The 26,738-nt window shown below is 46.9% G+C and overlaps 1 protein-coding gene across 2 annotated transcripts in view; it reads right to left on the reverse strand.

Annotated features, from left to right (window-relative positions):
• ADAMTS2 (ADAM metallopeptidase with thrombospondin type 1 motif 2) overlaps positions 1-26,738 on the reverse strand; it is a 237,261-nt gene that overhangs the window by 51,467 nt on the left and 159,056 nt on the right. For both annotated transcript variants that reach the window (XM_084885158.1, XM_084885159.1), the window contains exons 6-10: positions 17,616-17,772; positions 7,613-7,718; positions 6,801-6,944; positions 6,297-6,429; positions 4,972-5,085 (exon numbers count right to left, since the gene is read on the reverse strand). In XM_084885158.1, coding sequence (XP_084741284.1) covers positions 4,972-5,085; positions 6,297-6,429; positions 6,801-6,944; positions 7,613-7,718; positions 17,616-17,772 — 654 coding nt within the window. The remainder of the gene's footprint in view (positions 1-4,971; positions 5,086-6,296; positions 6,430-6,800; positions 6,945-7,612; positions 7,719-17,615; positions 17,773-26,738) is intronic.

Raw genomic sequence — 26,738 nt, forward strand, 5'->3', positions numbered from 1 at the left:
GACCAGGCTGTGTCATGGGCTGGGTACTCGGGACAGCACTGACATACCTAGCAGGCTAGGAATACTGCCTGGTGGGTCTGGAAGCCTGAATGGCAGACTTTCTGTTTCAGGAAGGGAGCATGTAGCATTTCTGAACTGCTGAGGCCTTGGGTCTCCATTCTCCATCCATCAGCATGTCCCCAGTGGATACCATGTGCCAGGAGCTTGGGATGTGAGGATAAGCAAGTAGGGCAAGTAGCTGACTTTCCCCAGGAAAGAATGGCCCCAGGTCACATGGTGAGGAAGGAGGGACCCAGGGCTTGAATGCTGGGTATCCCTGTCACTATGCCTGCCTGACAATTCTCAGCTATACAGGAAACATGAGCATAACACAGGAGCATCATGAGGCCTTTGCATCAGGCGTGTATCTCTGAAACAGTCCTCAGAAGTTTGTGAAAACTAGGGTGGCTGATCCTTCCCCAAGGTGCTTCATCTGGACACAAGAGCACATAGAGGGAGGACCCTTTCCTGCCGAGACACACCAAGGCAGAAGCACCAGACTGGGCCTGCCTTCCTCCTGCTGCCTTGACCCTGGCTCCGGCAGGGAGGGCAAGGTGAGCCCACCAGCCTGGCCTGCGGGGCATATCCACCTGGGAGGACCCTTTGTATTTGGCCTGGCCCTGCCTCCACAGTATATGCATATAGGCTTCGTGGCTGAAGGGCAAGCCCATCACAGAGCAGATCTGAGCCAGGTCCCCAGCACGCTGGGCAATGCAGGACACCAAGCAGGCACAGGAAACACCTAGGTCAGTTAGTCCTTCCCTCTCTCCCACCATCGTCCAACCTTCCTGGGAGCCACGTGTGTTAACCATGCCTTTCATTTTCTGGATTCTGATACTGTGACATCGGGGGCCTTGCTGACTCTGGAGGGGCTGCCCCTCTCGGGGTTGGCTAGTTCCTGGAGATAGTGAACTATTAACCTGAGAACATGCCTTCATATGCAAACCACCTAATCCAGAGCCCCCACCCTAACCACCTCCTCTGCAGGCTCTCACCCTCTGGACCACTTGTCCTTATCACCCAGAGACAAGTACCAGAGGACCTCGGGCAGCTCCTATGCCCCAGCACCCACTGAAATGTACACACTAGCCAATCCTAAACCCACTCACCCGGCCTCAGTGTCCACTGTTTCTTCCTGTGGAAACTACAGTTTCCATGTCCCTCTGCCTCCTGACCCACCTTGCTGCTTTCTGGTGTCTTCCCCCTCTCCCCTGTGGCATGTTAGGGGGTGGGAGTGGGACCCTCCTTTTGAGATCTGTGAGGAACAAAATCCCTTTTCAATGACAATCATCTCCTGTTGACTTTACTCTACCTGGAATTTTCTATTCATACACTGACTTTCAAATACCATGTTCCTCTCATCTGCCATGCTCTTCTCAGCACAGTCCACTCATCACACGCTCTCTGCCTGGGGTGCTGCTCCCACTTCTCTCCACCCTTGGGCTTCAGCGGGGGTCACTGACCGGGAGCCTCCCTGACAGGCCACTCCCCATCCCTGTCCTCACTATCATGTCACCACTGCCTCTTCACATTCATGGCCGATGCCCACAGACAACAGGTCCCACGGAGGTGAAGAGACCTGATACATGGAATGAATGAGCGAATGAATGAATGAATAGATGGGTGTATATGGAGCTAAGGGATGTCCAGCTTCTTCAGCTTAATCCTCAGGTGCATTGTTCACTTCCCTGTCCAAGGGCAACATGTTCATATCTCCCTTCTCATCCACACCTGCCCACCCATGAGGAAGCTGCACACCCATGGCCCTGGTTCCTAAGCACCTGACCCTTTCAGCCTCACCCTGCCTAAGCAAATGGTTCTGAACCACCACAGTGTGCAACTCGGGGCAAACAATGAATGGACCATGACACTAAAGGCTTAACTGCTGCTTCTCTACAGATCAAATTTATGTAGAGAACAGAGAGCGTTCTGTTTCTTAGAAATGGTGAATACCCAGAACTGTGTGAGCAGGGGTATAATGTAACAGTGAAGGCTGAGAAGGGAGAATGTACTTGGGATGGCCCACTGGGGAGTGTGGACAATTGAGGATTCCATCCCAGGCTGTGACCAGAGCCTGAGTGCTGGGTGACCCTTGCTGAGGAGCTTGAGGGAAGAGTGGAACAAAGAGGAACAGCTGAGCTTAGCACAGCCTAAGATGATCTGCTATTTCTCCATCCTGGCCAAACTTCACCCCTGCTTCCTCCCCATGCCCTCTCTTCTTGCGCTGGTAGCTTTTCTTGAAGGAAAGAGGCAGGTAAGAAATTACTAACTTCCGAATATAAAATTACATTGCAATAATAAGTAAAGTATTGAACTTATAACTGCACACAGGTGGAAGATTCTGATAGGCCCCTGGAGGTGCCCACCCTCCTCCTCTCTCCCTTTGCCTCTCCAGCCTCACCCCACACAACAAGAATCCCTGGTTTAGGTCAGATTTCAAACTGTGCTCTTGTGAACCATGCAGGCTGAGTTAAGCCCCAACTGTGGCCCCTCAATCAGCATAGCTCTGTGTTTGTTTGTTTTTAATACAAAAATGGCAATTTTATTTACTGGGCTAAATTAACAAAGGGTCCTACCACCAAATTGAGTGAAGGGCCATGGCTGGGTCAGTTGTTTTTGGCCATATCTGCCCATCTTCCTCACCAGATCCCACCATCCCACAGGAGGAGGGAGCCAATCAGTTGGGGGTATAAGCATCCTTTGACCCACATTCTCCCAGGGGCCAGGTGACTGTGGATGAAGACTAGCCACACACTTCATGGGGCTTTTTGGCCATATCTGCCCATCTTCCTCACCAGATCCCACCATCCCACAGGAGGAGGGAGCCAATCAGTTGGGGGTATAAGCATCCTTTGACCCACATTCTCCCAGGGGCCAGGTGACTGTGGATGAAGACTAGCCACACACTTCAGGTGAGCACACCTGTGCAGGGCCTGCCTCCTGCTCTGTCCACCTAGTCTCATCCTCCAGCTCAGAGTGTACTGAGGCTCCCACTGGAGTTATGCTTCTGGGCCCTATTCCCTTCATCAAGCTTCTGTGGGGTTAGAGGGCTATGTGGTTAGTACTGATATTATTAGGTTCCTGGCATTTATTACCAACTAGAGGCCCTGTGCACAAATTCATGCAACAGTGGGATCCCTCAGCTTGCTCTGCAGGATCGGGTCGAAACCAGCTCTCTGGCATCCCCTGAGGGGTCCCAGACTTCAAGAGGGTGCAGGCCAGGCTGAGGGCTCCACTGGTGCACGATCGGGCCTGGGGAGGGATGCGGGAGGTTGGCCAGCAGAGCAGGGGCAGCGGGAGGGCTCCAGAGCATGTTCAGCCTGTATCACTCAGTTTCAATTGGCCACTACTGGTCAGAGTGTCTGCCCCCTGGAGGTCAGTGCATGTCATAGCGACTGGTCAACTGGTCGCCTATCTGGCCTCTGGTGGTCAGTGCACATCATAGCGAGTGGTTGAGTGATCTTAGCATATCATTAGCATATTATGCTTTGATTGGTTGAATGGCCCACTGGCTGACTGGACACTTAGCATATTAGGCTTTTATTATATAAGATATCCCACCTCCAACTTCTAAGAGTTCATTAAGTCTGGGGGCACAACCAAATCACCTGGGCACCTCTTAAAAATACCAAGTCCTAGGTTTTCAAACAAAATATGCTCATTGAATGTTCACAGCAGCTCATTCACAAATATCAAAAGGTGGAGTCAACTCAAGTGCCCACTGATGGACAAACAGATCCACAAAATGTGGTTTATCCAGACAGTGGGACATTACTCAGCCACAGAAAAGTATGGAGCACTAACACAGACCACAATATGGAACCTTGGAGATGTTATGCTGAGTGAAAGATGACAGATATAAAAGGCCACAAAATATATGATTCCTGTTATAACAAATTCCAGCATAGGCAAATACACAGAGACTGAGAGTCTATCAGTGGTTGCCAGGGGCTGGAGAGAGGAAGGGAATGGAGACTCAATACTTAATGGGGTCTTCTTTTGGGGTGGTGAAAACGTTCTGGAACTATACATAGTGATGTAACTAAACACCTCTGAATCGTATACTTTAAAGTGGTTAAAATAGCATGTTTTATGTTACTTAGATTTCACCATAACTTAAAAAATAGCAAAAATCAATTCCCGATCCTTATTGCAAACCACAATCTGCAGGGGTGGGCCTGGGAATCTGTAGATTTAAGAAGCTCCACCACAAACAAAATAAAATGAAGCAGAATTTAAGACCCGGAAAAATCTCAGGTCCAACCTATCTGGGGGCTTTTCGGGCCCGGGCTGGGGGACCTGCACTGGAGTCCACGCCCCTCCCCCACAGAGTAAGTATACACAGCATTAGGCTTAGGCTCATCGTTGCAAGTGACTGGCTGAGAAGTAGATATGAGGCTTCATCGGAGCCAATGAGAATCAGGCTGGGATTTAGGAGACAAAGTCCTGGGAGAGAAAAGCCTTTTTTTTTTTTTTTTTTTTTTTTTTTTCCTGGCAATTTGCTGGAGGTGAGAAGTGGGCCTGGGAGGATGGCAGGTGATGGTGGGTGACTACTGAGCAATCTCGAGGGACAAGTTGGCCCTCTAAGCTAGGCTTGGGGACCCAGCAGCCACCTGACTCCAGTGCTGGCCTCAAGGTGAAGTGACCCAGCCACACAGTGTGCAGGGGGGACTGAGGCTGCTGGAATCCCCAAACTGCTCCTCAGAGGAGGGAGCTCTCTAGGAAGAGGGCTGAAGCACAGAGAGGTGCTCTGAGACATCAGGTTTGCTCTGAGAAAATAGTGTGTGGGAAGCACAAGGGCTGGAGCGTGAGTCATGTGGGGATTATTAGAAAGGAGACAGGAAAAGCCCCCAGCTCCACCCCAAGGGTGCTGAAGGGACTGTCCCTGGAGATCTGAGCATGTCACAGGGTCTGCCGTCTGCCCAGACTCACCTTGCCAGGTGCACACATGGTCCCATCCAGTGGGGGGCCCTTCTTGGTCTTGCAAAAGTAGGGGTTGTCAGGGTGGCTGCACCACAGCTGCTTGCAGGGATCAAAGGTCCGGAACTGGAAGAGAACACCAGCCACTGGTCAGGGTGCTTCCCACTGCGGGGACCCTATTCCCCAGAGGCCTCTTGGACAGTGTGCAACTGGCACAGCCTGACTGCCTGTGATGGCCTGTGTGACCAGTGGGTGCCCCGAATTCCATGTGATTCTGAGGCCATGAGAATCTCGAGTGTGCAGCCTCTAATTCAAGTCCCTGTGGGGTAGTGGCCTCCCCTGTGGGGTAGTGAAGGCCATTCAACCCTTGATGGCTGCAGCCCCCATGGAGCCTGGACAGACTGGGGAGCCAGTGAGCCTGGCATGGGGGCTGGGTGGGCATCTCTCTGGCCCAGGATTTGTCACTACAAGGCCCTAAGGCCCCTCCTGCCCCCCCTGATCTGAACACTCCACCTCTTGAGTTTCTACCGAAGCCCTCGCCTCTGTTCCTGTCTTTGCTCCAGCCTTGACCTCTGGATCTCACAGTTACTTCTTTCCTGACCTTTCTGCCTCCTATCCTGAGAGCCCTTCCTCCAGGACATCCCTGAGGGATACGGCTGAAACTCAGACCTAGCCATGCCACTCGCCTCTTCAAACTTTCACAGAGCTCCCCATTGCCCACCACCTTCCTTAGACCGACTTGCAAGAGATTAGACAGCCTCTTCAGTACCCAGATCCATCACCTGCTCACAGTGTGGCCTTAGGCAGTTTACCTAACCTCTCCGGGCCTCAATTTCCTCATCTGCAAAGTGGAAAACTTGGCTTACTTCCTACATGGAGATGGGATGAGCACTGATACACACTGCTGCTCTTGCCATACTGTCTCACACCTGGTGGGCCTCGATCCTCAGATACACTCAATTTTGATGACCTGTGTTGACGCTAATGGCTTTGCCTTGGCACTCAACCCTGGGGAACAACTATTGCTCCTCAGCATGCTATGTTCCTGCACCTCCAGGCCTTTGTGCATGTGATTTCTGCCTTCTGGAATGCCCTGTCCTCCCATTCAACCTTTACACCTTGCTTCTTCCTAGGGGAGCCCTCTTGAATTCTGCCAACCACGCAGGGGCCACACCAGGCCCCCACCATCCCTCGATGCTCCCCAGGTCACTTGTCAGTAGCCCTTGTCAGCTGTGTGCTCCCTGCCCAGGACCAAGTCTGGACAGGCAGGGTGGGCACTGTGTGTGACTGGGTGCAGAGGGAGACGCTGCCCCCAGGGTGCCGGCTCCGACACTCACCGCGGTGCACATCATGTAGCCCAGGCCGAAGTCGAAGCGGCACTGCTCGTTCATGGAGTAGTGCAGCCCGGGAAGCTGGGGCAGCGCCGGCCAGTCGTGGGCGAAGGGGTCATCCCGCAGGCAGTCATAGGAGCTGTGAGGGGACACGTGGGCACTGCAAGCTGCCTTCAGCCGGACTGGCCATCCAGTCTGTGGGGGCTGCTGAGGCCCCTTCTGGAGCTGTGATGATGGGCCTTTCTGCTGAGCTGCCTCAGTTTCCCTGCTGCATCTCTGCTTCTTGGTGTGACTACCCAGGACCTGGTTTGCCCAGGTCCCAAGTGTCCTTTAAAGGTGCTTCCCAACAGTGGGATCCCCCACACTGACCTGCCCTGCGCTTTCCCTCTCACCTCCCCTGCACCTCAGATTGGAGGACCCAAGGTCTGGGGGTTTGCACTGGGCCCAGAAGCCCTGGGACACGCACCCCAGGGGTTCAGGTTGTCCTCGGGGCACACGGGGGGTACTCACTGCAGGTAGCGGCTCAGCTCCTGCTGGCTGCAGCGGGACCAGTGGAAGCGGTGGAAGGCTGCCTGCACCAGGGGAGCCATGATGCTGCCCAGACGCACCTCATCGCCGCAGCGGTTGCCCTGCCCATCGTGTTCCATGCCTAGCCTGTTCGGGGAGCCAAGGGAGCCTCATGCACCCTCACCTGGCTGCACTGACCTGTCAGCTCTCCCCCACCCAAACGCTGGGTGTGCCCCCAACTTCCCTCCACTGGGCCCTCCTGGACCTTTGCTGTTTTGGTCTGCCCTCAGCCAGGTGATACCGAGGTCCCATAGGTAGAATCTGAAAGCCAGGGGCACTCTGGGGAGATGGCATCCAGCAGCATGCCCCTCAGTGTCCTGTCCCCACGACAGGGGGCTGTGACATGAGATTGCAGTGGAGCCAGCTCTCCAGGCACCTTCTCGGCACACTCCCCACACAGGCCCGGCGGCCCCGTGGCGCTTCCCATCAGTATCTGTCCAGCCTGGAGATTTAGGTGGTGCCGGGGGCATGCACACCCACCTCTGGCTCTCTGGTCCAGGCCAGCCTCCCTCAAAGCCTCCGTTATTCATCTGCAAAGTGGGGTAATCCAGGGAAGATCCCCAGCACCCATCGCCCCTTTCTTTGATGTGTTTCCTCAACAGAAAGGAACCTTGGGCCTGCCCTGTGCAGTGCTGGGAGGACAGGCCTTCATGTCCTAGTGCTTTTCATAGGGCTCTGTGCCTCTCAGGGCTCAGAGAAGTGGGGCCCCTCAAGCCCCAACCTTCCCCAGACAACCAGGACTGTGGGCCACTTACACGTGGCCGGTCTCGTGGGCCACCACAAACGCCGAGGAGAAGCCGTCCTCATGGTTCAGGGTGCAACTGCGAACGGGGTGGCACATCCCGGTGACAGGAGCATAGCCTGGGAGGAGACAAAGGGTGGCTCCAGCTCCCAGTGACCTCACCAGCCCCAGATGAGCAGAGGTGGCTGTGCCAGGCTGGCACAGCTCAGAAGACTCGCACCCCGGGCAGCAGGCCTCAGTTCTGCCCCTCAGATTCCCAAGCCCAGATCTCTCCTGGGAGAACGTTCTGCCACCTGGGCACCTCCCACTTGCCATTCTCTTGCACACAACCTCCCACCTCCAACTCTGCTGGGGGACCTGGAAGACCCCAGCTAGACCCACTTCCTTCAGACACAGAGGGCTGCAGCGAGGTGGTCCTCAAAGCTGCTCAGAGGCAGAGCCAGGCAAAGCATGCTCATGGGCCGCCCTGCCCTGCTGGCCACAGAGGGGATGAGCCAGGCAGACCGAGTGCCGCAGCTGTAACTGTAGCTCTGAGCTTTGGCTGAGAAGACTCTGAGCCACATTCCTATCAAAGGGCCCCCTCCATGAGGAGTCTAAGGAAAAGGTATGTCCAGAGACGGAGGGCAGAGAGTGGGAGGGGTGGTGGTAGCAGGGCACATCAGCCCTGACATTGATGACAGTGACCCTCCAGCCACCCCAACCAGTCAAGCGGCTTTGAAAGACACAAATTCACAGACAACAGGGAGGAGATACAGTGCATTTTGCCAGTCCATCCACGCTGTGTGGCCCCGTGGAGCCCCACAGGATCAAGGCAGGGCCGAGGGACCCGGAGGATGAAAAAGCCTGCGGAGGGGACTGAGCCCTGCCGGGTTGAGCCTAGTCTCTGTATTTTTTCGGAATTCCCAGGGAAGCCTCCAGAACCAACTGCACAACCTCTGACAGGGAGGAGTGGGTAGGATGCTACCCCATCTAAAACAGCAAAACCTGAAAATGGGGCCTGCCTTTGGGCCCTGGGCAAGATACAGAAGTGCTTACAGAGCTGCCTGGGCCAGCGGGGCCTCTGCTATGACACCTGGAAGAGGGGGTTTGAGAGGCCCACAGAGCCAGGGCCCCAGCTCTGAGCCCTGACCTAGTCTCACTCCTCTCCTCCCCCATGGGGAGATCCCAGGACAGTTTGTCCAAAGAGAAAAGTTGAGAAGAAGGGAAGAAGGTGCGATTTTAAATGTGTCTGTACATGTACAGAAATCTTTCCCCTTGGAATGAACACGGAAGTCTGTATCTTCAGTATTTTTTGTTCTGTGGATGCTGAGATGATTGTTTCTGACTCAGAGTGCCAGAGCAAAACTCGGGAGATCTCCCCTCTGTCCATGGTATAGAAACCTTGCCTATGAATGTGCCTGTGAAAGTATTTCTCATTTTCCCTGTTTGGCATTATGTGAGCCTGTATAATCTGAAGATTTGAAAAAGTGTCTTTATCTTTATATTCTTCCCTCTTATTTTACTTAGCTCTGTTCGTTTTCTGGAAATCTTAGATGCATATTGTACCTCCCAAATTGTCTGTATCTCCTAACTTTTCTCTCATATTTTAATATTTTTGGATGCCTTTGACTTTTTTACTTCAGCTTTTAAATTTTCTATTTTATCCATCACATCTTTAATTTCATAAAAACTCTTCTTCATTCTCTAATTCTTCTTAGCAACCTGCTCTGGGTTTATAGGCATATTTTTCCAACATTCTTGGAATATTGCTTTTTAAAAATTTCTTTTTCATTTTCTAAATTATCTGTTTCCTCTGGAGTCAGTTTTCTGATTTTGTTTTTCTATGTGGTCCAATTTTTTTTTTTTTTTAATGTCTAGTAATCCTTGGCTGTCTTTTCACGTTTTTATTTATTATTACCTATTTATTATTTATTTTTTTGGGGGGGATTAATTTTATTGTATGATAATTTTTTTAAACAAATGAAAACAAACACACACATATAGAATCTCTTCTGGGGGGTAGAGGGGTGCTGGCCACAGATGTTTATGGCTTCCCGTGGAGGGTGAAGGGAAGAGAAGGAAAAGGTTTGCTTTGTTAAGACCAGCCTGCTTGTAAATCCTTGGTGTGCTTCTCAGATGTCATTGAGACAAACTGACCCTCCACTTCCTTTAGTCACTCCAATCTGTTGATCCTTTCACATCTTTATTTTATTTTTAAAATATATTTTTATTGATTTCAGAGAGAAAGGGAGAGGGAGATCAAGTCCACAACACGCATGTGCCCTGACCAGGAATCTAACTGTGACTTTCTTAATAGGTTGATGCTCAACCACTGAGCAACACCAGCTGGGCTCCTTTCACTTTTTAAAAAAAAAATCCTCATCCAAGGATATTTTCCCCATTGATTTTTAGAAAGAGTGGAAGAGAAAGGGAGAGACAAAGAGAAACAATGATGTGAGAGAGACACATCAATTGGTTGCCTCCTGCATGTCCCCTACCAGGGCCGGGAGATTGCAACTGATTTTGACTGAAATCAAACCCGGGACTCTTCAGTCCTCAGGTCGACACTCTATCCACTGAGCGAAACCAGTTAGGGCTTCTTTCACATTTTAAATGAAGGATGAGGTCACTTAATATGAAAGCTTCCTCTCCTCTGGGACAGTCTCAGCTCCCGTGGAACAGCTCTGCTGCCCATTAGCGCTCTTGCCTGGATGACAGGACTGACCGAGTGCTCTGATACTCAGCTGCAGACCTTGAAGGGGTGAGAGCAATTCCTTGATCTGCACTCAGTGGGCTGGAGTCACATTCCCTGATCCCACCTGCGTCCCATTGTGGTGTTGAAAGGGAGCTAGTGTCAGAGATCGTTTATTAACAGAAATGAATCTTAGCCCGACCAGCATCACTGGAGAAGTCTCCCTAGTAATGCAAATATGGGCAAGAGGACAGCACAGAGAATGGAGTGAGAAGCAGAGAAGTGCATATAATAATTCAGGGAAGAAAGTGGTGAGAGGAATAAGTATAAATATGCTTGTGCTTATAAAAAGGATTACTGGAATGATCAACCAGAAACTAATAAAAATGCCTATCCATAGAGGTTGAGGTGGGTGAAATGAGTCCACTCCTCTGAATAATTATCCTATGCAATAAAAGCTTAATATGCCAAGTGTCTGGTCACCTGGTCAAAGTGTAATATGCTAATGATATGCTAAGGCTGCTCAACCACTTGCTATGATTTGCACTGACCACCAGCGGCCAAACTGTTGACTGGTCGACCAGTTGCTATAACATGCACTGACCACTTGGGAGCAGATGCTCTGACTAGTAGGTTAGCTTGCTGCTGGGGTCTGGCTGATTGGGACTAAGCAAGAGGAGCCAGACAGCCCTCTCCCACACCCTCCCTGGCTGGCTAACCTCCTGCATCCCTTCCTGGCCCCAGCCATGCATCAGTGGGATTCACCTGGCCTGCACCCTCTAGAAATCTGGGACCCTCAGGGGATGTCTGAGAGCCAGTTCGGCCTGATCCTGCAGGCCAGGCCAAGGATCCCACTGATGCATGAATTTGTGCACTGGGCCTAGTTCCTATATAGATTGCTCAAGCTTTCTTTTGAAGTGCAACATATGTCCATAAAAATGCACAAGTAATAAGGATACAACTAGAGAATTATTGCAAAGGGATCACACCTGGTCATGAAATAAAACTGTACTCACTCGGCAGAAGCCCCTTCTTGGGACTCGCCCCCTCCTCCATCCTCCCCTAACTTCCAACAACACAGATCAGTTTTGCCCACTTCCAAAGCTGAAGTAAATGGAATCCTAAGTACATATTCTTCTCTGTCAAGCTTTTCACTCAGCTTCCATGTATGAGATTCATCTCCAATGTGGCAAGTAGCTGTAGTTCTGATGACCGTGTGACTATATTTTCATCTGCTCCCAGTTGACAGATTTAAGTTACTCTGTGTTTAAGAGTAATTGTAAATAATGCTGCCCTGCATCATCTTTCGGTGCACACGTGCGTGCACTTCTGATGGGAGCACATCTGGGAGTGTCACTGCTGGGTGGGTTTTTTTGTTCAGCTTTAAACAATACTGCTGGACAATTTTCAAAAGTAGTTGCATCAATTTATATTCCTACCAGAGGAGTATGAAAATACAAATCCCTATTCTCACCAAGATGAGGGGTTTTCTGTCTTTTTTATTTTAGCCATTCTATTAGGCATGTTCTGGATTTTGATTGTGGTTTTGATTGCATTTCCCTAATGTTAACTGAGGTTGAACATCTTTTCATATATTTATGAATCATATATTTATGTTTTGTTAAGAGCCTGAGAAAGTCTCTTGCCAATGTTCCACTAGGTTGTTTGATTATTATTATCATTGACATTGTCTTATTGATTTGTCAGAGTTCATATATTTCAGATATAAGTTCATTATTAGATACAGGATATGTATTATGAATATTTTCCCTCAATGGATTAATGATGCCATTTTTTTAAATGTAGAGATTCATTTGTATTTTATTTATTTATTTTTAACTTTATTTATTTATTTATTTATTTATATTTGAGCATACACATAGCCTGGAATTCGTACATTCCATTCATAACTTTCTTGCCAGCAGGGGAAGGGAGGACAAAGACAGAAAGTCAATGACCAAGGGCAAAGTAGAGAGAGAGTCTGCTTGTAGCAGGGACTGTGATCTTCCAGTGGCCAGGTGCATGAGCACGTGAGCAGCTCACCCAGCAGCCTGGTGGCTGCCTGCATAGGACTGGGGTGCTGCCAGAGCCTTGAGGTCACTCCTCTCACAGGCAACCTTTATGGTCGTGGCTGGAAAAGGCGCCATGGAGTGGTGCGAGCCATAGACTGCCAGGGTTTCTTTGGGCAACAGAAGCACCCCATAGATCGCTTGTGTAGTAGGTTTTTAAATTTTTATTATTATTATTTTATTGTTTAAAGAATTACATATAATATAACATGTCTCTTTTTCTCCCTGCATTGACTTCCCCCCATCTACCCTCAACCCCCAGCACATGCCCTCACCTCCCTAGTGTCTGTGTCCTTTGGTTATGCTTATATGCTTGCATACAAGTCCTTTGGTTAATCTCTAAACTCCTGCCCCACCTTCTCACTGTAGTTTGACAGTCTGTTCGATGCTTCTCTGTCCCTGTATCTATTTTTGTTCATCAGTTTATGATGTTCATTATATTACACAAATGAATGAAATCATGTGATAGTTATCTTTCTCTGACTGGTTTATTTCACTTAGCATAATGCTCTCCAGGTCCATCCATGCTGTTGGGAATGGAAAGAGTTCTTTCTTTTTTTACAGCAGTGTAGTATTCCATTGCGTAGATACCACAGGTTTTTAATCCACTCATCTACTGATGGGCACTTAGGTTGTTTTCAAATCGTAGCTATTGTGAATTGTGCTGCTATGAACATAGGAGTGCATATATTCTTTCTGATTAGTGTTTCTGGTTTCTTGGAATATATTCCTAGAAGTGGGATTACTGGGTCAAATGGGAGTTCCATTTTTAACTTTTTGAGGAAACTCCATACTGTTTTCCACAGTGGCTGCACTTTTGCAAGGTGTCTATTTAAGTCCTTTGCCCATTTTTTGATTGGATTGTTTATCTTCTTTTTGTTAAGATGTATGAGTTCCCTATAAATTTTGGAGATTAGGTCCTTGTTCTCCCATGTAATGGACTTTCTTATTGTTTTGTTGATGGTTTCTTTTGCTGTGCAGAAGCTTTTTATTTTGATGTAGTCCCATTTGTTTATTTTCTTCTTAGTTTCCATTGCCCTAGGAGCTGTATTGGTAAAGATATTGCTATGACATATGTCTGATATTTCACTGCCTATGGATTCTCCTAAGATTTTTATGGTTTCTCATCTTACATTTAAGTTCTTTCTCCATTTTGAGTTTATTTTTGTGTATGGTGTAAGTTGGTGGTCTAGTTTCATTTTTTTGCATATATCTGTCCCATTTTCCCAACACCATTTATTGAAGAGACTGTCTTGATTCTCTTGTATGCTCTTGCCTCCTTTGTTAAGTATTAATTGAGCATGATGGCTTGGGTCAATTTCTGGGTTCTCTGTCCTGTTCCATTGGTCTATATTATATGTCTGTTCTTGTGCCAGTACAAGGCAGTATTGAGAACAGTGGCTTTGTAATAAAGCTTAATGGGGATTGCATTGAATCTATAGATTGCTTTGGGTAGTATGGACATTTTAATGATATTAATTCTACCAATCCATGAACACGGTATATTCTTCCATTTGTTTATGTCTTTCTCCCTCTCTCTCTCTCTCTCTCTCTCTCTCTCTCTCTCTCTCTCTCTCTCTCTCTCTTTCTCTCTCTCTCTCTCTCTCTCTCTCTCTCTCTCTCTCTCTCTCTCTCTCTCTCTCTCTCTTTTTTTAATGCCCTGTAATTTTCTGAGTACAAGTCTTTTACCTCCTTAGTTAAGTTTATTCCTAGGTAAGAGCTAGAATATCCACAAATATGATGACTGTATAAGGAAGGTATAATTTTTCCTCCAATTTGGATAGTCAATTGACCCACATCATTTGTTAAAAGACCATCATTCTCCTCTACCTTGCAGTGCCACCTTTGCAATAAAGCAAATGTTTGTGCCTAAGTTCAACTCTCACTTGTGTTCTGTTCTAATGAAATGTTTGTCAATCCTTGCATCAAACTTATACTCTAACTACTTTGTTCTTATAAGTATTGAGTACTTTGATCATCTTCTTCAATTATTCTTGGCCCACTGCATTTCTGTATGAACATAAGAATCAACTTTTCAATACCCCCAAGATATCTTGCTGGAATTGAACACAGCAGTATCAACCTATAGAGCAACTTGGAGAAATTGGTATCTGTACAATAGTGAGTCTCCCCATCCATAAGCATTGTATACCCCTTTATTGGTTTAATCTCTTATAATATCTGTCAATATGTCTTATAGTTTTCTGGTCTAGGTCTTGGACATTTTTTCTTAAGACACAATCCTAGGTATTTGCTGCTTTTTATTCTATTGTAAGTGGCACTAACTTTTAATTTGTTTGTTGTTAGAATACAGAAATTCAATTGATTTTTGTATAGTGACATGATATAAAAATTACTTAATAATTTTAATAATTTATTTGTACATTCTTTTGGATTTTCTATGCACACAAGTATATCATTTTCAAATGAGAGTCTGTGATTTTTTTTTCTCTTTCTGACTGATATTTTTATTTTTTTCATTGTCTTATTTCACTGCCTTGGACCTCCACTTTTTAAAATATATTTTATTGATTTTTTACAGAGAGGAAGGGAGAGAGATAGAGAGCTAGAAACGTCGATGAGAGAGAAACATCGACCAGCTGCCTCCTGCACACCAACTACCGGGGATGTGCCCGCAACCAATGTACATGCCCTTGACTGGAATCAAACCTGGGACCCTTCAGTCTGCAGACCGACGCTCTACCACTGATCCAAACCGGCTTCAGCTGGACCTCCACTATTGATAGATCATCCCTTCCTCCAACTGACGTAAACTCCACCTGCAGCCGGACATTCCTGAGCATTGAACCACCAATCAGCACCTGCCAAATACCCTGTGCCCCTGATTCCTAAGTCCCTAGGTCCCTGATCATATGCTTTACATGAAACCACCAATCAGCATGTGCTGAGTGCCCTAAGCCCGGTCCCCTTTGTTTCCTCCCCTTAAAAGGTACCTGCACCCCGGCCCTCTCTCTCTTCCTTTGGGAAGGCAGCCAGCAGAGGTACTCTCCTTCAATAAAGCCTGTGTCCTGGCATCCAGGTCTCCCCCCCCCCCCCCCCCCCAGCTTCTGTTTCATCTTTCAACTACAACACTGAAGAAAAGTGGTGATAGGAGGCATTCTTGACCTTTCTCAATCTAGGAGAAATGCTTTCAACATGTCACCATTGTATATGACTCTTATTATAGTGTGGTTTTTTTTATTTTGGGGGGGGGGGAGGATATCCATTACCACATTAAGAAAGTTCTTCTAGTCCTAATTCAATGGGATATTTGATCATAAATGGATCTTTATTTTTGTCAAATACTTTTTTCTGGATCAATTGAGTGATGATATAAGTTTTTTTCCTTTATTCTGTTAATGTGATAAATTACAATGATTGATTTTCAAATGTTAAACCAGCATTACATTTCTAGAATACACTGAAATTTATTGTGACATAAAATCTTTTTAAAAATATAGCACCAAATTAGATTTGCTAATATTTTGTTTGAGATTTTGTATCTAGATTCATGAGAGAGACTGGCCTATACTTTTGTTCTTATAATGTCCTTAGATTTTGGTTTCAATGTTTAGCAGGCCTCCTAGAAATTGGAAAAGTGTACCTTATTTTTTCATTGTGGGGGGAGTTTGTATATGATTGGTATGATTCTTTGTTAGAACTTACAAAGAATTCTTGGGTCAAGCTATCAAATCCAGGAGTTAACATCCTTAATTGACATGAGTATTCATATTTTCTATTTTTTAATATTTTATTTTGTCAAGTAATTTGTACCTTTTATCTAAATTGATAAATTTATTGATTCAAAGCTGTTCAAAATACCTTCTCATTATCTCATTACCTTTTTAAAGTAAAATTTATAATGATGTCCTTTTAGTAAATTTGAATTTTTTCTTTTTAAAAATTAGTATTGATAAGGGTTCTTATATTTTAATTCATGTTTTTCAAAGAAGCAAATTTTGGTTTTATTTATTTTCTATACTGCACTATTGTTTTTTTAATTTTAACTCTTATCTTTATAATTTCCTTCCTTCTATATTTATAGAGTTTAGCTTGATGTCCTTTTTTTTTTAATTTCTTGATATAGATGTTTCTATGATTAATTTCTTCAGCCTTTTTCTTTTAATAAATTCCTTAAGGCTACAAATATCAATCTAATAATTGAATTAGTTACATCCACAAGTTTTCATGTCAGATTGTCATTACCATTCAGTTTAAAAATATATTCTAATTTCTACCATTACTTTTTCTTTGAACCATGAATTATTTATGAGTATATTATTTAATTTCCAGACATACATACATTTTCTTTCTTTTAAAAAAATATATTTTATTGATTTTTTACAGAGAGGAAGAGAGAGGGATAGTCAGAAACATCGATGAGAGAGAACCATCGATCAGCTTCCTCCTGCACACCCCCTACTGGGGATGTGCCCACAACCAAGGTACATGCCCTTGACTGGAATCGAACCCGGGACCCTTGAGTCCGCAGGCCGACGCTCTATCCACTGAGCCAAACCGGCTTCGGCCATACATACATTTTCAAGTTATCTTTCTTTTCCAGTCTTGTTAAGGAATATATTCTGTGTGATTTTGATCTTTTGCATTTTGTTGAGACTGCCCTATGACCCAGCATAGCCTGTTTGGGTCTGTTTTCATGTGTGCTCATAAAGATTGGGTATTCTCAAGTAATTTGGTGCAGTATTCTATATATATCAACTAGGTCCACTTTTTAAATTCAAATCTTCTCCATCCTTAGTAATTTTCCTATCTGTTGTGTTTTCTATTTCTAAATAAAATACAGTAAAATCTTTGACTATGATGGTAGACTTGTCAATTTCTTCTTTTAGATGTCAGTTCTACATAGTTTGAATTTTAAAGTAAAATCTGTAAAATTTCAATGGTTGAAATCTTATTCAAATTTGTTTTTACTTTATTTTTTTTCAATGGGGGCAACCAACAACTCTGAAACTCAGCCTGAGATCCTATCTAATACATGTCTCAGGTGCCAGCCCTAGACTGCCCACTTCACCACCTCTGATCTTCACTGTTTGCCCTGGGCACAAGGTTTCCTGGGGGAAATAGCAGAGGCCTTGATGGCATTTGAGAGCCGGGACTCATTAGCCCTGACCCACGCTCTTCCAGGGCTGAGTGGCCACAGCACCCCTGCCCTGACACCCTTCCCTGGCCTGGGCCAAGGCTTCCAGGACCCCTGTAGGGCCAGTGGCTCATACTCAGCCCCCTTCCTTTCTGAACTCTTGTAGGAGCAAGCTCACCTTGCATGCCTGAAGGCCCAAAGTCTTGCCGTGTGAGGAAGATAGCGTGATCATGGTATTCATCGTGGTCTGTGTCCGGCTTCTGCTGGAGGTAAGCCCACCGGCAGACATTCTCCAGGCTTTGAGAAGGGTTCCCAATCTCAATAAGGCTCATGGACTGCAGGGAAGGAGAGAGAGAAGAGGGGTTAGTGTCTTGTGGACTAGCTGGGGGTCTGAGCAATGTTGAAATTGGTGTTGACAGACCGCATCCAAATGGTGTTGACAGACCCCATCCATTGGGGGCCTGGTCCAGGTGGCAGAGTGGCCCTTCCCAGTCTTCTCAGGACTTGCTTCCACTTGGTTCCATCTTGGGTCCCCAAGTGGCATTGCCATTCAGGCTTCACAATCAGCCTGAGAAGAGGAAACTGAGGCTGGGAGAGGTCAAGTAACTTCCCTCAGGTCACAAAGCTATCGATAGAAAACAGAGTTGAGGTCTTAACCCAGGAAGCCTAGACTGCTTCCCTGGGAAACAGGCAGCATGGCCTCTCAGAAGGGAGGCTACTCCAGGCAGCATGCTGCCTGTTCTCAGTCTCATGGCATCTCCGCTTCTGCTTTCACCACACACTCGCGTCACCACAGTGCCTCCCGCCAACATAAGAGTCCTGGGCATGATTTTTCCTCTTCTTTTTAAAAAGGAATTTGTTTATTGACTTGAGAGAGAGAAAGAGAGAGAGAGAGGAAGAGTGAGAAACATTGGTTTGTTGTTTCACTTATTTATGCATTCATTGGTTGCTTCTTATATGTGTGCTGGCCATAAAGCAAACCCTTGGCCTCCTGGGACAAAGCTCTAACCAACTGAACCATTTGACCAGGGCTGCTTCATCCCTCTTTATTTTATTTTAAAAAATACATTTTATTGATTTTTTTTTTCCAGAGAGGAAAGGAGAGGGATAGAGAGCTAGAAACATCGATGAGAGAGAAACATCTATCAGCTGCCTCCTGCACACTCCCCACTGGGGATGTGCCCTCAACCAAAGTACATGCCCTTGACCAGAATTGAACTTGGGACCCTTGAGTCCACAGGCTGACACTCTATCCACTGAGTCAAACTTGTTAGGGCTCATCCCTCTTTAAATACATATGTCTGTAAAGTATCTTTTCTCTCATGAATATGTCCATCAAGCATAGCCACACACCTCTCCTTGTGTGGGTGAGGTATAGGTTGTTGCGGGTAAGCCAGGATGTTTCACAGAAGAAAGAATAATCCCAAGTCAGGGAAGGGCTGGTCATTGCCAGGAGTCTCATGTGTCATCTAAGTCAATGACTTAAAGATGGCAGAACAGTTCCCAGGCCCCATGCACAGAGCCAAATGCGCTGGGAGATGAGACTGTTATAAAAAGCTATACTGGGTCCTAGTGAAGTAAGTCACAGACCGGAGTGGGGCCTATGCAGGAGGCCTGGGGGGAGAACCGAAAACTCGCTGGGTAGGTGTGGGCTCTGCACTGCCGAGGGGCACAGTCATGGGGTGGTCTTTTTGGGCCCAGCTTGCTCGCTCAGGAGGAGCTTGGAAGTGTTTTGTGGAGTCCTCCCACTTCTCAGGAAGCAGCTCAGGGGTGACCAGTCCAGGTGCTCTGCCCGCCCCTCCTCAGAGCCTCCTGAGACTCAAGCTAGGTCAGTGGAGCAGAGCTTCCAAAGGCTCCAGCCGCTTTGCCTCGCTGGTGGCAGCCCCAGAACAAAACCCAGGAGCTCCTGCCTCCTGCAGCCCAGGCCCTCCCTTTCTTTGACCTACTTGTCCCACTTTCTGAACACTGCCTCCTGCTCTTCTCACACGCCTCAAAGGCTCCTTATAGAGGTGTCCAGAGTCAGGGGGCAGCGGGCAGGCCTGGGGCCCAGGAGGGAGGTCTAAACTACGTGGGTCACTTGGGCTGTGGTGCCCCCACCTGACCTATTCTTCTGTGACCTGCTGGCACCCATGCAGCCCTCAGATGGGCACCCTCTCTGGGCTACCTCAGGTCCTGCCATTCCATGCCCTTGCCAGGTATCACAGCATCTGAGCAGTGGCTCTTCTCTGAGCCAGGATAGGACTCATCTATTTCTCCTTCAGAAATGACAGGGAGAGGCCGAGGGGTCTGCTTGTGGCGGCTGCACTTCTTGCTGCCCAAAGGCCTGTCTTCTGGCCGCCTGCTCCTCTCTATCCTACATGGGCTCCAAGAAAGCTTCTCTGTGAGACTGAGCCCATTCCCATTTGTGTTGGGCTGGGGACCAGGTGTGAGCTCAGCAAGGGGGTGGCTTAAGGATTATTATGGAACTCACAGACCACCAGCCCTCCCCCAGAGGGAGCCAAGGCACAGCTGTCCAGTGGATGGGATGTCTGCATCCTGGGCTGGGTGGCCGCTGAGAGGTCCTGTACAAGGCCCCTATGAGCTGATTCCCGGGCTCCAAGTTTCCATGCACCATCTATTTAAACCATACAACTGCCCTGATATATAGGTGCTGCCGTTTTCCTGTCTTCAGGATGAGGAACCACGTCTCAGACAATTGAAGTAACTAGCCCCAGTCCAACCACTAGAAAGGGGTAGAGGTGGGCACGGGAGAGGCAGGGCAGCCCTGAGGCGGTCACAAGGTGGCGCTGCTGCCTAAGATTGCAAGGCCAGCTGGGCTGGCAGCGGAGGCCCAGGCTTGGGCTGCAGCTCTGAGCCTGGTTGGCACCCAGCAGTGGGGACTTCAGAAGCTGGAGACAGTCTCCGGGGTCCCACACTGGAAAAGTCAACGAAGACCCGCCCTAAATGCTCTCTGACATTTCCATTGTTTGCTCCAGACTGAGCTGAGTTATTTCAGCTCTTCCCTCCTTCAGTCCAGGAGAGGGAGACAAACCTGCAGTCTCCGCCCCCACCTGCTCCCGGCCAGGGGCAGCTCTGCCCAAGGGTCCCTACGCCCGTTCAGCGTTCACCAGGGCACCCGCAGGTGACAAGTGGGGCTCATCTGGGTAGCATGAGAGCACTGGGATGTGACTTGCTCATCTCTTATCTGCTTCATGTTCTTAGACAAGTTACCTCACTGTCCTGAGCTTCCAGTCTGAAAAATGGGTACAACCCGTGCAGAGGCAGGGGTATAGTGGCTTCTGACCATAACCGTCAACGCCTACAAATGTGCCTTGTCCTGTCACTGTCATGACAATGATGATAAAGATGGAGGTGTGACTCTAGTCCCTGGGGGACCCAGTGTACCCAAAGGGGTCGCCCGAAGCTTTGGGGGCTCATGCCCTAGAGGGTTGGCTTCAGTCTGCCAAAGCCTTCTAACTGTCTTGGCCCTACTCTCCAAAATACACAGGAAACGAGACAGCTTGCCCAGAGCCCAGGCCTGCTAAGGGGCACGGCTCACCGAGTTCAGGAAAGCAGAGCACACTACCCCACCTCTACCCTGCTGGCAGCTGGGCCAGGACCTCTCTGCTGGGGGGACTATCCTTTGCATTCTAGGGTGTGAAATAGCATTCCAGCCTCTACCTATCCGATGCCATTAGCATTCCCCTTGGGGGGTAGCAAAGCTGCCCTCTGTGGAGAGCACTAGCATGCAGGAACGCTTAAAAAAAAAAAAAAAAAAAAAAAAATATATATATATATATATATATATATATATATATATATATATATATATATATATATAATTGATTTTTGTACAGAGAGGAAGGAAAAGGGATAGAGGGCTAGAAACATTGATGAGAAAGAAACATCCACCAGCTGCCTCCTGCACACCCCCTACTGGGGATGTGCCCACAACCAAGGTACATGCTCTTGACCGGAATCGAACCTGGGACCCTTCAGTATGCAGACCGATGCTCTATCCATTGAGCCAAACCGGTTTCGGCTTCATGCAGGAACTCTTGAGGGGAACAAGGCACAAGCAGCCTGGAGCTCACTCTCCCCAGACTTGGGAGTAACCATGTCTGATCCATCTTCCCAGAGCCAAGTGGCTTGCTAGTGGGTGACTCTGGCAGGTCCCTCTGCCTCTTGGTACCAGAGTCTCACTGTCAGGTGGGCCGGATGATGTCCCATAGAGCTGCTGTGTTGGGAAATGAAGTCACCTAAGGGGTGACAGACAGGGCCTTCCCCCAAGGGGGCACTGCAGACAGCAACTCACATGAGCCTCCTCCTCGCTGCTGTAGTTGCTAGTACACTCAGTGGTGGTAGGTAACCTGCTGAGGATCAACATGGGCAGAATTCACATTGCATCCCTGCCTGGGCAGCGTGGGCTCCCCTGAGGCTGGGGGTCTTCTCCCTGCAGCTCCAGCCTCGGGGAGCTCAGATATCAAGTGACACCAGAAGGTGAGCTCTTCATTTCTCTGCCGGGACTCCATGTCACTAGGGCATGTTCTAGAAACCCTCCTTCCCCAGGGCTGGAAGCCTATTGCCAGAGACAGCCAAGCACAGGGGTCTCAGCAAGACCCTTCCCAGGCTTAGCCACAGCTGGCCTCCCAGAGTAAGGTCCAGCACAACATGCCCTCATCCTTCTCTGCACGCTGACAGGTCCAGCTCACCATGGACTGGCAAGACCAGGGGCTGGCCACCAGCAGGTTGGGGGTTGGACCCAGACTCTGGGGAGAACTGGGGGCTATTCTGGGGTTGCTCTGAAATCCTATACTACCGCTCACACAGGTAAAGAAGCAGAGGTCCAGAGCAGGTGGATGGTAGCCAGGACACACAGTATGAGGACAGTGCACTGATCCCTTGGGCACCGCGGCTCTGGGCATGCCGAGTCCTCACCCCCAGAACTCTCTTCTCTTGCCTTCCACCAAGAGACTCGGAATTTTCCCAGCCTTTCCTCTCCAATGCTGAAACATTCCTACGAGTGTTCGTCTTGACCTGGCTTTCATGGCAGGAAACCTGTTGTTCTTCTCGGATTGTCCCCACGCCTCTAGTTCCCATTTGCTTTGATTCTCATCATCCTAGGAAATATTTAGAGTGAGAACAGTTCAGTACTTTGGTGACTTCTCAAAAAAAATCAATTGGAAAGCAGTTGCTATGCAACCTCAAGTGTGGCTGTTCTGCTCCCTGGCTGATGGCATAGTGTATAAAATAAGCTTATGTTTTTCTTCTTCTGCTGTTTTTTTATTTTATTATTTTTTTTAAGGAAATGAAGAAAAATGTTGTTTTAGGAAAAATTTGAGAGAATGCATAAGCTTCTCATAAGCTGGAAGACAAACACATCTTAGACAAAAGTGCTACCACTTGTATCCCCACTGGAGCCAGAGCGGGTGGGGTGAGTGGGGACTGGGCTGGGGAGAGGCCTGGGGGAGATGGTCTGTTTCTGGTACGAACTGGAATGAATAACAGGATAGTCTGAACACCTGGTCACTTTCTGCTCCAAGTCTGGGTCTCAGCCTCACAGCATGGGCCTTGGGAGGATGCAGAGCAGGCACCTCTCCTCACTGGGGTCCTGGCTACAGCCTCCTTGGCTTTGCCAAGTTTAAATGCTCCCGGGATGGAGGCATCTCCTCTGAACAGAAAACATCTTCACAGTCCTCCATTGCTGTGCCTCCAGCCCCTCAGAGCCCGGCTGGGCTGTACCTGTCTGGGTGACCCGCTCCATCTGGGTCACCCTCACCAGCTCTGTGCAGTGGGCCCTGTCTGGATTTAGTTCTGGAAGCATGCATCTAACCTGTTTTCCCTCCAGTCTCCTCACCATCATGGATTTCCAAATCTCTCCCAGAGGGAAGACAGAGAGGTGAGGAGGACATTAGTCCCTTTCTTCCCAGTCAGTTCTCACTGATCTGGTCCTGCTCTCACTGAAGCTATCCCATTTTCCAAGTGCCCTTGGCCACCTGCCTGCTGGCTGTGGGCTCCAGGCAGCCCCATGGTTGTGCAGGTCCCCATACTGTCCCCAACTTCGAGGGGAGTAGGCTGTACTGTGACAAAACGGTTCATGCTCACGCCCCTCCTCCCCACTCTCTACAGGTAACTTGGGGCAGGGTACCAATGGGGCCCACGGAAAGCACAACCCTTCCCCATGAAGAGCACATCCGCGCAGTACCATAGCCATGGTTGTGAGGGATGTGCCTGCACACCTGGGTGATGCGGCCTCATTGATCAAATGTTCCCAGGCATGCAGGTGCCAGAGTCTCCAGGCTGGGACACAGGAAAGGTGAGACGGTGCCTACTGGGCAGAAGAACCCCTCCCCATCCGTTCCCAAACTTCCACAGAGATGAGGTGCCAGGAGTAAGCATGAAGTCCCTTCTGTGTCCTCCTTCAAGTGAGCAATAAAATGTTGGCCATGACAGAGCCAGTGGCCTGCCACTGGAGACCCTCTTCTGGTGCTGTCATTCAGTTAAAAAGCATTACTTGAACTCCACCATTTAAAAAGTATTTTTTTTTTAATGTAAACTATTTTTCATAATTAAAAATACACTGTTTTGTTATAAAAGAAACATGCTTACCATGATAAATTATGGAAAGTAAATAAAGAACAAATAAGAAATTAAAAATCAATGGCCTACTGTTTTATTTTATTCCAGTCCCTCTATAAATATATTTGTATGTAAACTTAAGATCACACTGTAATGTGTATCCTTTTTTTTATTTTAAAAAAAACAACAACACAACAATAGCCATGAACAAACTCATTTGCCATATGCTGTAACCCTTTCCCAGGGCCCTTTAACATATTTTGAAATGGGACCAAAAGGCCACCTAGACTCCCACAGATGCACTGTACTGACCTAACTTTTCAAGCCGAGTAAGAGCCAATCTGGATCATAGACTCCACCATAGACCAATTTGGATCATTTCCAATAGTTTATACTTTATTTTTACTTTCTCAAAATATATTTTTATTGATTTCAGAGAGCAAGGAAGGTGGAGAGAGATAGAAACATCAATGATGAGAGAGAATCATTGATCGGCTGCTTCCTGCATGTCTCCCACTGGGGGATCAAGCCCACCACCCCAGCATGTTCCCTTGACTGGAATCGAACCTGGGACCCTTCAGTCCGCAGGCTGATGCTCTATCTACTGAGCCAAACCAACTAGGGCCCAGTTGTTTATACTTTACCATCAATCAACGTGACTACTGATTTGGTGCTAAAACTCAACAACAGCTCAGATAACTGCTTTGGGTTAGAGGCGAAGAAATGAATGAAATGATGAAGGACCTTGGAGGACAGTGATGAATATTGCTATCACAGTTCCTTCTAGAAATGTGTACACATTTATCCAAAGAGCATACTGCCTCATTCACCAAACAGCTTCTTAATCTTAACACAGTTAAGATTCTCCCTTAATCTTAACACAGTTAACACTTTTCAAATGGTCAATTGTCTTATTTCCTTGATTAGTAGTAAAGTTAAGTATTTTTCCCTTTTAAGGCCACTTGTATTTTTTCTTCTGCTACCTGTTTATTTCCATTGCCAGCTATGTTTTCCTATAATCTAGAAGAGCTTTTCATATAGTAAGATATTTTCACCAAATTGCAAATATTTTTCCTCCTTAAGTTTGTCTTTCCATTGTGTTTTTTGACAGAAGTTGTATTTTAAGTACTATTTTAAGTACTTAAATATAGCTATCTTCCCTTTAAAATTCCCATTTATGCTTAAGAAGCCATTGATAACCAATACTTCTTTCTTGGTTTGTATGATTTAAATAGTTGTTGTTTTTTCTTAGCCTATATTTATATGACATATTTAATTCACTATATGTGAACTTTATATTGATATATTTATTTATAAACCTTAAATGTACTACTTATATTTACCACACGTTTAGTTATTTATATGAGGGGTGTTTTGAGAGCTATATATTTTATTCAATTGATCTGTTAATACTTATCCAAATACAGTATGCTTTTATTTAATTGTTTAAAATATTTTTATTGTCTAAAGTCTTACATATGTCTCCTATTCTCCCAATTGACCCCTCCCCCCAGCCATTCCCACCCCAGGCAAGCCTTCACAGTATGCTTTTAAATATTTTCACTTTACAAAGCTTTTGAAGTAAATCCCTTTTTATTTGATTGGCTTTCAAGGCTTTCTCAGCCATTCTTGACTGCTTCTAGATGAACCTTGGAATTATTTCATCAAATTTCCAATTATTAACCTGGAAAAAACCCACATCTCTATGTTGCCAGTCTTTCCAAAGGAACAGCAGATGTCTCTTCCTTTACTTTTATTTTTTCCCCGTCAACAATGTGCAACTTTCTTCCCAGGGGCCCTGTGTCTATCTTATTAGGTCAATTCTAGGTATTTTATATTTTATATTTTGGTAAAGGGAACTTTTCTTTCCCTATTATCCCTTCTACCAGGGCATTGTGGGCTCAGACAGAAATTACTAATTTTTGTATAATTGTGTTATATTTGGCCATGCCATGAAAATCCTTTATTAACTCTAAAAACTTTACATTGGATTCCTTTGGGTTTTTCAGGCACATAATTTATCAGCAAATAATTGTAATTTTATCTGCTCTTTTCCAACGTTGGTTTCATGTATTCTGACATTGTCTAGAATTTCTAGAACATCAGGAACAAAGTTATGTATCTCTTTATTGCTGCCAATTTTACTGTGACTGCTTCAAGGACGGCGTTTCTCAAAGCAAGTTGTGTAGAAAGCTGATTAAATGAGAGAAAGGGTTCTGTTGAGAAATAGGTTTGAGAAACTGTGTGCTGATCCAGCTCGTGGAGCTTCACTGTGCACATTTCCATAGTGAAGTCTCTGAGGAATTTTGCTGTCAGGAATACCTGTTTTACTTTGTTTTGCAAACATTTTTTCAGACGTAAGCAATTGATCATGGAACCCCTTGATTTCCTGTGTTAATACCTGTGAACATCTTAAGAATGAGCTATGCAGACACTTTCAGAGAAATTTGATTCTTTTTCTACCTTTAAACATGCTGGTTGTCATGTTCCCATCTGTTCCCATCTGTGCACAACCTCCCCTAATGGGCTTCCTAGTGACTAGTTTTCAGATTTTTAAAAAATCAAGAGATACCTTCTCAGCTCCTATGGAGCATTCAGGCCCTTTGCTCTGCCGGTGCCTTCTGTGCCCAGGGCTTTCTCAGACTCCTCCAACTTGGCATGCTTCCCTGCACTGCTCCAATGCCTTCGAAAACCGCGCTCCCCTCTGACACAGGGCTGTGGACCCCTCTGCCAGCCTCTCCCA

The sequence above is a fragment of the Pipistrellus hanaki genome (assembly GCF_964339955.1).
Source record: "Pipistrellus hanaki genome assembly, chromosome: 5".
Classification (NCBI taxonomy): Eukaryota; Metazoa; Chordata; class Mammalia; order Chiroptera; family Vespertilionidae; genus Pipistrellus; species Pipistrellus hanaki.